The sequence below is a fragment of the Populus trichocarpa genome, chromosome 1 (genome assembly GCF_000002775.5).
Source record: "Populus trichocarpa isolate Nisqually-1 chromosome 1, P.trichocarpa_v4.1, whole genome shotgun sequence".
Taxonomy (NCBI): Eukaryota; Viridiplantae; Streptophyta; class Magnoliopsida; order Malpighiales; family Salicaceae; genus Populus; species Populus trichocarpa.
In genome coordinates, this window is record NC_037285.2 from 30,706,224 (window position 1) to 30,718,549 (window position 12,326).

Genomic DNA, 12,326 nt, shown 5'->3' on the forward strand with positions numbered 1-12,326 from the left:
GACAGGCACATGCATAGATGATGGACCGTGAAAAGGAAATTGTTGGAAACAGAAAGATGCATGGCCCAGTGGTCCAAGGGGCTCATTGCTTAAATGGTAATGGAGTTCGCAAGGGAAAGTTTATGCATTACTTTGGGGTTTGGCAACGAAAGCGAGTCCATATACAGTCGTCTAAATAAACTATAATGGTACTATTAAATCAATCAGAAGATCAATAGTTTTTTTTTTAAAAAAAAAAACATATTTTTAGCTTGTAAAAGACAATGACCAGAACAAAAATAGTGATACCTCGATGAATATGAAAGCATTTTGACACTGTACTTTTACCAGCACAACACTACAAGTGTTACAAATACAGCTAAACTGTGGCAGAGAAACAGAGGGAAAATATGGCAAGGAGCAAGGAACTTATAGTCGTTCCTCTTGAAAATTTACTTAGAATCTATATGCAAAGATAGAATAAAATTCAATGAACAAGGTATTAAAATGGAACTATATATATATATACCTTGGGTTAATAGAACTTACCATGAGAAGATGAATGACTGGAAGACATAAAGGCCGTCCCAGCAAGGACACAATAAATTTAAAGTTTTGTCAAAATAACACTATTTAAAAAGATTTTTAGTGAAATAATATACTTTGTTCGTGTCGCGTTTTAAAAACATGGTTTTAGTAAATATTTCTATTAAGAAGTGCAACATCAATTAAAATTTAAGCTTTTATTGTTTCGAAGAATACACAAACTAGATGTCTTCTCTCTCTAAAAGCCAAACAACACCCTTATAGTCTCCCTAAAAAAACCCATCAAATACTTTTATTTTTCCCTTAAAACAACAAAAAATCAAACACATTCTAGTCTTTAAGTATCCTCATACGTGTTCTGGGTTCAAAATTGATCGTTCCCTTTATTGTCATCGTTGTCACCACCTCCCCAACCCTTTTTCTAGTTTTACAAGCAAGGTAAATATACTACATTGCTATGAATTTATGTTTGGTTTGGTTGAAATGAAATAATTATTTAGGTTAAATTTAGGGTTAGTTGAATTAATATTAAATTAGTTAACAATATCATCAATTATGGTTGATTTGACATGGTTGAACATGGAAAAAAAAAGTTAAATTAATTATGAATTAATTACTTCAATTAGTTATGTGTTGCGTTTAATTGATATTAAGTTTTTGAATTTAAAATTTTATGTGTATTTTTGGAATCAGCTAATATTGTAATTAACTACATTTGATAATATCATATAAGAGAGCACAAATGCAGTAGAATTATGATGAATTACATGTTACATTAAATTGTTGATAAGTTGATGAATTTGATATTTTCTTTGAATTATATTAACTTGCTATGAGTTTGGGTTTAATTTAATGCAATTAAGCATAAAAATATCAATTAGATTCCGTATCATTAATTATGTTTATTTTTTGTTGAATTTGCTTTAACGTTAAGTTTTGGGAATTTGAGTGAATTTGATATGGATTTTGCCAAATAATGTTGGGGTAATGCAATTTAGTTAAAATTGCATCCAATTGACCAAAATCTGATTATTGTTTTTACAGAATATCTTATGATATATTTTTGTTATATCATTACGGTGGAACTATTGTTCATGATGTGAACAGTGGTATCACATACAATGACGGGAGTAATTTATTGATAAATGTTAATTTAGGCATGTCATATACAGAAATGAAAGAAACAATTTGTTATGGATTTGGGTAAAATTATAATAATATTGATGTTGAAATAACTTGGAGGTGTCAAATTAGTGAACATCAGTATTATCCTGTACCGATTGTGTATGATGAAAATTTTAAGATAATGATTGTTTCTTTCATCCAATACAATGACGGGAGTAATTTGTTGTTAAATGGTAATTTAGGCATGTCATATACAGAAATGAAAGAAACAATTTGTTATGGATTTGGGTAAAATTATAATAATATTGATGTTGAAATAACTTGGAGGTGTCAAATTAGTGAACATCAGTATTATCCTGTACCGATTGTGTATGATGAAAATTTTAAGCTAATGATTGTTTCTTTCATCCAAAGTGGTTTGAATATGATGGTATTATATATGAGTAATAGATCAAAATCTATATATGACTCAACTTTTGTTGGTCCTTCAAGTTCAAGTTCAATCAGTAGAGGTAAAAATAGTTTATTGTCAGATGATTTGTTGTAAAGGATAGATAATATTATGTTTGACAATCCATTTGCTGATCAACATAGATTTGATTATTTTGAGCCTAGTGATAATGAAGATGATGATATGTTAAACTCGAATGTGATGGTAAATGATGATGATGATGATGATGATGATGATGATGAAATCATACCTTCTATTCCTAAATTTATAGATGTTTTTTGGTCTAGTTTTGATGTTTCTAATGATTAGGCTCTTAATCATAGACATACGCCAAGAGGGTCTGATTTAGAGGTTGGACAAACATTCAGTAATAAAAATGAATTGGTTAATGTTATTAAACAATTATACATTACACATTACACAAAATGTCGACTCCAACAGTCGAACTCTATATTTGTTCAATTACAATATGTGCAAACACCTAGATGTAGGTGGTATTTGTGTTGGGGTATCATAAAAGGTCAACTTCATTTGAGATAGAAAAGTTAAAAGGGCCACAAACATGTGTTTCGGCCTTTGTAAAAAACAAAACCATTATCAGCTTGATGCAAATTTTATTGATAATTCTATATCAACCCTTATAATAAATAAGCTTTCAATAACAGTTGCAAACATACAAGATGAAATAAAATTGCATTAAAAGTATAAAATTTCATATGACAAAGCATGGGTTTCAAAACAATAGGTGATTAAGCATCTTTTTGGTTCATATGATAAGTCTTTTGAAAAATTATCTGGGTTGTTATTGGTAATAAAATAATCAAATCCTGAAATAATTGTTGATTAGATATACAAATGAAATATTGATGATATTATAATGGTTTTTGGTAGAGTTTTTTAGTCATTTGAACCTTATATTGAAGGTTTCAAGTATTATAGATCGCTCATTAGTTTTGATGGCACATATTTATATGAGTGATATGATGTGAAGTTTTTTATTGTAGTTGTTTTTTATGCAAATAACATGTGTGTTGGTTCTTTATCATAGCGAGCTGACAAGTAACATGTTATCCATGTATTTTTCGAACCATTTGTTTAATAGAAATCATTAAACTTCACCGAATTATTGTTTTTTAATATTTAAAAAAATTATATTAGACACCTTATTCGGATGAGAAATTAGCGGTTTCTTTGACGTTTCCATTAGCAGGAAGGACATATGGACATTAATTGTCCCACTGATATTTTTTGAGATAGTCAAGCCACATTGCCCAAACCAAGTAATGTGGCAATTCAACTACAAAGTCTAGAAAACATATTCCAGTTAATATTGATATGAGTGATGCATTGCACACAATAACTCGTCGGGGTAAAAAAAATGATTACAATTAGTTAAGCCTTCATGAAGCTTATATATCACAGTGAGATGTACAGAGAAATGAGATATTTACATATATACATCTTGTGATTACAAATGGGGAGTATTTGATTTAGTATATGAGTATCACACGTTAGGTTATCACTCTCGATCCTAAGCATGTTCTTCCACCTAGATACATGTAGTACGAGCAATATCCCCAACATATTTAAAATCTTGTAAGTAATCAAATCTTTTAATAATTAATATATGTTCAATTTTGATTTTTATGTATTGATCTTTTAATTTAACAATAATGTTTTATTAATATTAGGTTGGCTTCATGCTACAAGAGGGTCGAGAGTCCGCATCTTTTCTTCGTGAAACCAATGAAGAAAGCAAATGTCACACAATTGCATCCCAGTGGCTAAATGTTTGTCGCTTGATACCATTAGAGAGAGGTTAACTCTTGATGATGTCATGACAGAGGATAAGGCTACTCAGGCAGGTTCAAGAGCGGGATCCAGTCGTGCTACTTATGAGCCTAGATCATCCAGTAGACGATGTAAATATAGAGAGATAGATGAGTTATGTTTATATATTCTGGAATTTCAATTACTTGAGTATTGTATTATTAAAGAATTTAATATTCATTTTGCATATATATGTTTTTTTTTTTCATTCCTGAAACTACTTGTGATTATGAAATTTAATCATTTATTGAGTTTAGTTATTTTGATTTTTTGCATGATTTTTTTAAATGGAACAAAGTTTTAGGTATAGCCCTTGTATAATAGAAACCTGTCTAAATTTTGTTAAAATTATAAAAATTTTAACTGCAAAATCATTAACTAAATTAAATGTCAGGTTAACAAAATAAATAATAAATCTCATAAAAAAACCTCTTTTTTTTTTGTTATATTGAGTAAATTTTTTGGTTATATTGAGGAAATTTGTTGTTGTGAGTGGCAGTATAGTTCAGAACAACAATATTTAGATATTGCAATTTTGATTCACAAACTCCAAAGCTGGATTAAGAAGCAATTAAAATATCACATTTCCTTTTCACGGTTATCATCGGCAAACGATCTTCCAGTGGCCGATCGGTAACCACATTCGCCAGATACTATTCTAAGCAATATGGATGGAAACAATCTCCATACATGATTATTGACAAAGTCATCTCGGAAAACAATTTCTCTGACCTGTGCTCCATTTCTCTCTGCCAGTCATTCAAGATCGCATTGAGTAAAACTCTCCGCCTGATCAGTACCCACATTCGCCAGACTAGAATCGAGCCATGCATTGTATGTGAAATTGAGCCGTGCATTGATGCAATGCATATGAACCTCTCTATTTAACAGCTTTTACAGATCAAGCATACAAGGGGATCCGAGCGGAAAAACTGAGTCATCCAACAAACTCTAACAAGGTTCGCTCAAGAGCTTGTTTGTTCAGGACAAAGCCACAAATCTTAATTACACTAGATATCTTGGATTCAAAAAAGAGCCTGATAAATCCTCTCCAGCATTACCATGGAGAATATTAAAGAAAAAATTGGAGGCCGTTAATATGTTCATCCACATTTACAATGCACTCTCTTTCTAGACAAACCATACGCTGGCTTGCGAGGACCACTGGCGGTAACCATGATTGAAGTATTGGCATTTTGCAAAAATCTTCAGCTACCAATAGATGGCAGCTATCACCAGATCATTTAACAAGTACGTGATCTGAACAGGTGCATGACACAGTTGAAAAAAAGTAGTAGGTTTGGAATATGATGCAAGACAAGTTTAAGAGAGACAAGTATAACCCAGGAGACAATTCCAAAATGTTATCAAGTAATTCGAAAACATTCCATTCGCAACATCAATCCAATTTCAGTAATACATCAACTAAGCAAAACATTGTCTTAAGAGTTCACTTCAAACATAAAAATTCTAACAAGATCATACTTGTTCCAGACCCATCTGCTTCTGTGGAAGACACCATCTTCTTCAGCGGTACTGTAAAAGAACCAATGCATAGAATAAGAATGAATTACAGAAATTAAATGCTATTCAATTAATACATAATTGAATTTACCTTGATGAATCCAATTTCCTTGGCATTGCTACGGAAGCACTGTCTGCAGCACATAAGCCCGTACTTCCTGATAATACCGTGGGGATTTCCACACACACGGCTGACAAATCAACAATAAAACAAACATCAGAACACATAATTCAATATTTCTTGTTTCTATCCAAACCATTACAATCTAGTAACTCAAAATAAAAGGAGAACTCAATTTTAGCTTCATCTAACTGAATAATAGGAGAAGATAGTAGCGTAGAAAAGAAAGGTTAGGGATCATTGGACTTCAAAATTAAACTCTAACCAACACATAGCTAAAATCATCATCTTAAGCACTAGCTAATAGCTCTCATAAACAATAAATCATCATATTTTCTGGGAATATCCAAACACAAACATAGATCCGCTTAGATCCCCAGTTACGCACATGAAATAGAAAAGCTCTTAGGATAACACGAACATGAAAATAACAGAACAAGTTCCTAGAAACCACACTCCCAAGGAAAACTCTTTCAGACCCAACGCATATTAAAGAAGCATAACAAGAAAAACTGATAGAACCCTTTCTGTCGTAAAGTAAGCAAGTAAATACATCGATTTAATATAAAGTTATACTTCCATTCAAGCAGAGAGAAGGAAAGTATAGGTTACCAAGTGCGAGAACCAGGGCGTTAATATAAAGTTTAACTTCCATTCAAGCAGAGAGAAGGAAAGTATAGGTTACCAAGTGCGAGAACCAGGGCCGTAGTTCTTGGGGTGAGAGTTCCAGACATTAGAGTGACCCATCCTTTCTACTACCGATCGTTATGGTGAACGAAATCTTGAAGCCGCTAGGGAGAGCTGGAGTTTGCAGAGGATTTTTGAATTTGTGAAGGAAAGAGAATATTTATAGTGGTGGTACAAAACCCTAGTTTTCTAGTGGGTGTCATACGAGCCATGAGGTTGTCGGGTTTGGGCCTTTTTTGGTATTTGACCCAGAGTGACTACTAGTTTGGGCCTGTAGCTCAGAGGCTCGGAGCCCTCTGTAGCATAGATTTTAGGCCCTTCTGTATTGATCCGCTCCCAATTTTTTGATATCAATGTATTATGGTAGTAAATTAGACTCTTTAAAAATAGATAATTAGCTACTCTCGCTGTATGATTTTTTTCACTAACAGGAATGAAAATGGGTCATATTATTAATCGTCTTTGAATTTCATGGAGCACTGCCTTAAAAATCTAATCGTTTCTTATGTATGGGTAAAAGAGAGAACAAAAACAATTTCTCGGAAATTGTGGCAGTGATTGCATTTTAAAATATTTTTTTATTTAAAAAAATTATTTTTGACATTAATATATAAAAACAATACAAATTTATAAAAAAAATAATTTTTTTAAAAATAACAATGGCTTTATAATTTTTACCTTCAGAACAGTAATAAAGGATTTATTTGTCCCAAAAAGACGCATTTTGTACATAAATTTTACTGATGAGCGTTGATTGAGTAATTATTTGACAGATTCATGCAATTGAGAATTTTTATTTCTCTGGGGTAAATTATATTTTAGTTCGTGTAAATTCAACAATTTGGCACATAGTCAAAGACATTTGACACTAATTCCATGTTGTTTTTAAGAGATTCCATTGCGACTCATATTAACTGTTAAATACCTAATAAAACTACCGATAAGCCTACTTTATTAATTATTATTATTTCAGTTAAAAGAAGTCTTTAGAGTGTTATCGTATCTAAGGGAGTTTGAAAGGAAAATATTAGAGGAAATCAAGAAAAAAGAGGAAAGAAATAAGCTGTTAGTTAGGCTGCCTGAGCTACTCGACAGCCATAGACTAGACTGGAACTTACAGCTATAAGCTCGTAACTTTTAGCAGTCACTGGGCGGTGTCGTTTCAGGCATCCCGAGCTCTTTCCTAAACCTTACCCATGAACTTCTTTATATTTCTTCTTTCCCCGCTTGTATATCAGGGCTGCGTAGTTAGCAGGAATTCAACTGGGTTTGATGTTTCTGTTGAATCAAAATGCAAAAGAAGAAACCTTGTTTATATTTTCGTGACAAGCATTTTGTGAACGAGGTTGAATTTCTCTCTTGCTACCATCCATTGAAAGCTATTTAATTTGATATATTCCATCTTACATCGACGAATTTTCTTGCTGCTATGAGTCTGGCAACTATCAAGCTTTAAATAGTTATATGGTCAGCCTGCAATATTCCCAAGTGACCCATTGCATTTCACAGGATGGAAAAAATTGCAAGAAAGATTTCAAGCAGTTTTCTTGCTGGTATGACAAACTGTCAAGCTTTAGAGCGTTGCAAGGTCAGCCTGAACAAGATCTCTCCAGTTGCACATCCCATCTTGCTAGATGGATTAATTGCAAAAAGTTCAATGGAATATGAAAAGAAACTGAGCAGGGGGGCCTGGAAAAGCCTACTGAATTAAATTTTGTCTTGCATCTAAATGCTAACAGAAGAGTCGATCAAAATGATGAATCATAAGTTGAACCAATACAAAACAATCAAATGGATATTGCCTCAATAAACTGTCATTGACAAATAATGTGTATAACTCATAGCATGGTTTTTGAACTACAGTGCAGCGGTACAGAGGTACATAAATCTTCGTCAAAATTTGTGGTACCTTGAAGATCACATGCTCGTCACTCACATTCTAGCTTGCCCCACCTGGCATCAACTCGTTCGTAAGGGAGTACAAGTTTACCAGGGCTGTTCAAATTACATGTTAGCAAGAATACATAGTCTTGCCAGGATTATTAAGCAGTTAGTCTACAAGTCCAATGGTGAAATTGGCATCTTAACTCACCTTCTAATAACTACATTATGCAAACGGCACAGCCATTGTGAGAACTCAGTATGGGTCCAGCTTGTACAGGATTTACTCTGTCAAACACATAAATGCAGCCATAACTAACAATGTTTGAAGAGACTTGATAATCATAAGATTAGAAGTTACCCCTTTGTAGTTTATAGCATCATGGTGAAATCAGATATAATAAAGTGTCCATAATAACAGAGTATCAGATAGAAACTAGATGGAAAGGATACTCGGGCAATGTAAAAGAACCATTTCAGAAAGAGGGAGTATAGGGTGTAGAAAACACTTGTAGCCTAGAACACCATATCTGGAGACGGGTACAAGTTGAAAAAAAACAAAAACAAAAAACAGCATTAGCATACCTTAGAACTTCTTTAAAGTGATCTGCACATTCCTGGCAAGGTTACATCCCTGATAGAACTGCCATCTGAATGCCAAAGCAATCCTGTTACTTGCTCTTAAAAATCTTACAAGCACACTGAATTGAATCTGATGTTCTATTTTAGACAGGATAAACAAGGATAGAGAGAGAAGTGAAAATTAAGACATCTAGTTATATATTGATGAACCAAATGGCACAGCATCATGAACTTTACAAGCACACAAGAATTTACCATTTGCGTATCAGCTTCCCCCAAAATGGCTGTTCATGTCCAGAAATGCAACTGAAGACAAAGGAGATTTTCCTCAAGATCATCTGCCAAGTCTAAATACAGTTGGGTCACATCAATGGCAACTACTGGAACAGTAGAACAGAGCATACTTCAACTACTAAAATAGAACAAGCTTCCCACGCCACAGGTATACACTTTTGGTCAGGATTATAGAAAGCTCCTGCTCTTTGGTCAAGACAAATCATAGGTACTCATAATCAAATTTGGTTTTTCTAATATTTTAAACGAGGTTCTCTAAGTCTTTACTGTGCCAGGGATTGCAAATGGTTGGTTTGCTATTTCGACAAAACTCACCAAGGCTGTGTTAGAGAATAGTATAAATTATATTTTAAAACCTCACCTAACAGCTTAAGCTTTTGGGTTGAATTGATTCTTTGATATGATATCAGAGCCTTGATGACCAAGTAGTTACGAGTTCAAATCTCATCATCCCTATTTATTTGATAAAAATCAAGCATAAAATGGTGTAGACCTATGTAATTTTCAAGCCCAAAGGGCTTTCACTTGGAGGGTGTGTTAGAGAATAATATAAATTATATCTTGGAACCTCACCTAACAGTTTAAGCTTCTGGGTTAAATTAGTTCTTTGACAGACTGAACTTAATAAACAATTGAGTGACAGATTTAATATGCGTAGGCTCAAGAATGATAAATTCACCGGTTCAAACAAATTGAAATAGTTACTTAAACAAATAATAATAATAATAAACTCCTTTGCTGAGTGCTAGCCATCAAATTGAAATAGTTACTTTAACAAATAGTAGAACCGCATGCAGCGAGGATAAAAGATTTACCAGTTCTTTTACATCCTTCTTTTGCTGTCCTGTTGGATGTTCAGGATACTGAAAAATGAAAAAAAAAAAGTTTTAAAAACAACTCCTCGACACCGTATGATTAAAGGGTTGTTTAATTGTAATAGATAATTGATGCACAGGGCATTTAGGGGGTGAAGCTGCATTTTGAGTGTACCTGAGCAGCAAGCGTGTGCGGGAAAGCCCAAGTAGTTTTTCCAAGCTCTTCTTTGGTTACAGCAGCAGCAGACTTTCCCTAAACAAATGGATAACAGAAGTTTAATCAAACATGGTAGTTATATAAATGGCTGAAGCAAAAGCAATGCCAACTAAAACTGCATGAGATTAAGGAATTCTATACTAATCCGGACACCATGTCCACATTTTACAAGTCTTGACGTTCACCTTTAATAGTCTAATTCAGGCAGAGGAAACCTATACTGGAAAACTGATCGTCAAAAACACAATAGCCCATTCAGGACTTTTGTCAAACAGTTTGCTGAGTTTGATATCCTTTCCATATAAACCAGCCAGACATATATAATTGGGAACTCAAATTCAAATTCGATGAAGGTTAGTGATGATCTAAGAAGAGACAGTAAATGGGGTTAGCTTGTTAAGAATGTCTACAGGTCGGACTGTAGGAGTGTCAATGTTAGCTGGGTATGTTTTGGATGATGAAGGTGGTGGTGATGTGAGAGCTAAAAGAGGCTTCTTGCTTGTGGATGGTGATGGGTTTTGAGGTTGTCCTGTGAAATTAGACAGATGGGCTTGGATGCAATTTGAGACTTTCTGAAAGGTTTGGAAGAGATTCAGCAATGGATTGTCAGCCATTTTTTTTGCAGACACAAGAAGGCGGTAGAATGTCCTAGGATGGATTAAGGCTCGTTTGGTTTATGTGTACAAGGTATCGTTTTATTTGGTACTTTCAAGAAGTGTTCATCAGTTCAACCGACGTGCCCATTCAATCAGATCCGATTTTATACCTGGAAAAAGTTTTTTTTTCCCAGATTTTTTATCAAATAATACGTGACCTGACGACCTTGAAACGTAGTTCTTGGTCGATTCAGATAGGCTAAAGATCATTAAATTCTTAGAACTGGATTGTTCTTGAGTTAAGTTTATGTTTTTTATGTAGAGAAGCTTGAACATTTTAAGAGTTCAAAGAGTATTTATAATTTTTGAACGTTGTTTTTTTTCTGGATAGAGAGATTGAAGAATAATTTTATAATGATAACATTTATAAAGGATAAAAATTTCTTACATAAATATTAATGAAATAAAATATTTTTTAAATAAGCATTAATGAGTATTAATATGAGATGATATCTCCCCCACAAACATTAACGACTATTAATTGGAGAAGAAAAAAAAAGCACATAGGACATGTTTTTGGGTTTAAAGAGAATGTCAAGATTTAACGAGACACACCTTTGAAAGTTGGGCTTGGGCTAGCACCCGAGCCCATTTGAAAGGATGTTGGGTGAATACCTAGCATTTAGGCTTGGACGTCAATCAAAGCCCACCCCGATATCTTGGCTCAGGTGTTCTACCTGAATCCATCAAAGATGCATGGAAATGGATCGAAATTTCGGATCATCATCGTTATGTATTTTGTGCTAAAAATGATATATATTATTTATTTTATTTTATTTTTTTTGTTTGATACATCATTTTCAAAAGAAAATTAAATAAATAAAACTTGGTGGTTAGTGTTGTCTATACAATTATATATATATAGTATTTTCAAATAGCCACCACCCCAAATGTGAATTACTCGTGCTCTATTCTTTCTCGTTTATTTTTTAAATTAAGATATGGTGTGCATTTTCAATGCCTTAAACAAGCCTCTAGGTTTTTGGCCTTGAGGATGCCATCGGGGTAGATAAATATCCTTGTTTATAGCTTAAGTTGAACTGGTTTTTATTAAATTTGATTTTTTTATTTAATATTTTTTTTTAGTTTTTCTAAATCGTATTTACATACTGATATCAAAATAAATTTTAAAAAATATATATTATTTTAATACATTTCTAAACAAACAAAAAACATTTTAAAAAACAACTTAAACAACAATCACAAATAAACCCAAAACTAACCCATTATCCTATGTCATGTCGAGTTAGAGCAAAATGTCTTTTCAAGCACAAAAAATAATTATCTAAATATTGCCGCATTTTTTTTAAAATAAGTTTTAACCATGAATTAAGATTAGCTAGATATTAAACGATATTTTTATTAAATATTGAAATAAAAACACATTAAATTTACTTGGATCAACACGAGTTGACATGTGAAACTCGCATAACAATATTGAAAAAAATAAATTGAAAAGTTACTCTAACAAACTCATTGTTGAAGGAAGAAATTGGTAAAAAAAAAAAAACACTTAATTAAAAAAAACCCAATTGAACTTGAGTCAATAAACCAAACTCGTGACGCAAGTCATGTATATTATTGGATTAAAAAAATATCTCATAAATTATTCTTCATT

At 32.8% G+C, this 12,326-nt stretch overlaps 1 protein-coding gene and 1 pseudogene across 1 annotated transcript; both read right to left on the reverse strand.

The window, feature by feature from the left end:
- Positions 1-5,270: 5,270 nt before the first annotated feature.
- Positions 5,271-6,427, reverse strand: LOC7478649 (40S ribosomal protein S29). The gene is made up of 3 exons (XM_052446240.1): positions 6,262-6,427; positions 5,547-5,646; positions 5,271-5,467 (listed from the first exon to the last, which is right to left on the reverse strand). Exons 1-3 carry the CDS (start codon positions 6,321-6,323, stop codon positions 5,459-5,461), a joined length of 171 nt encoding a protein of 56 aa, XP_052302200.1. The 5' UTR covers positions 6,324-6,427; the 3' UTR covers positions 5,271-5,458.
- Positions 6,428-8,031: 1,604 nt separating this feature from the next.
- LOC18095178 (FAD-linked sulfhydryl oxidase ERV1-like) lies at positions 8,032-10,666 on the reverse strand (annotated as a pseudogene).
- Positions 10,667-12,326: the final 1,660 nt, after the last annotated feature.

Coding starts and splice junctions, on each gene's coding strand:
- LOC7478649 (XM_052446240.1), bottom strand. CDS start 6,323: ATGGGTCACTCTAATGTCTGGAACTCTCACCCCAAGAACTACGGCCCT. Junction 5,647..6,261: donor GGCCCTGGTTCTCGCACTTG/GTAACCTATACT, acceptor TTGATTTGTCAG/CCGTGTGTGTGGAAATCCCC.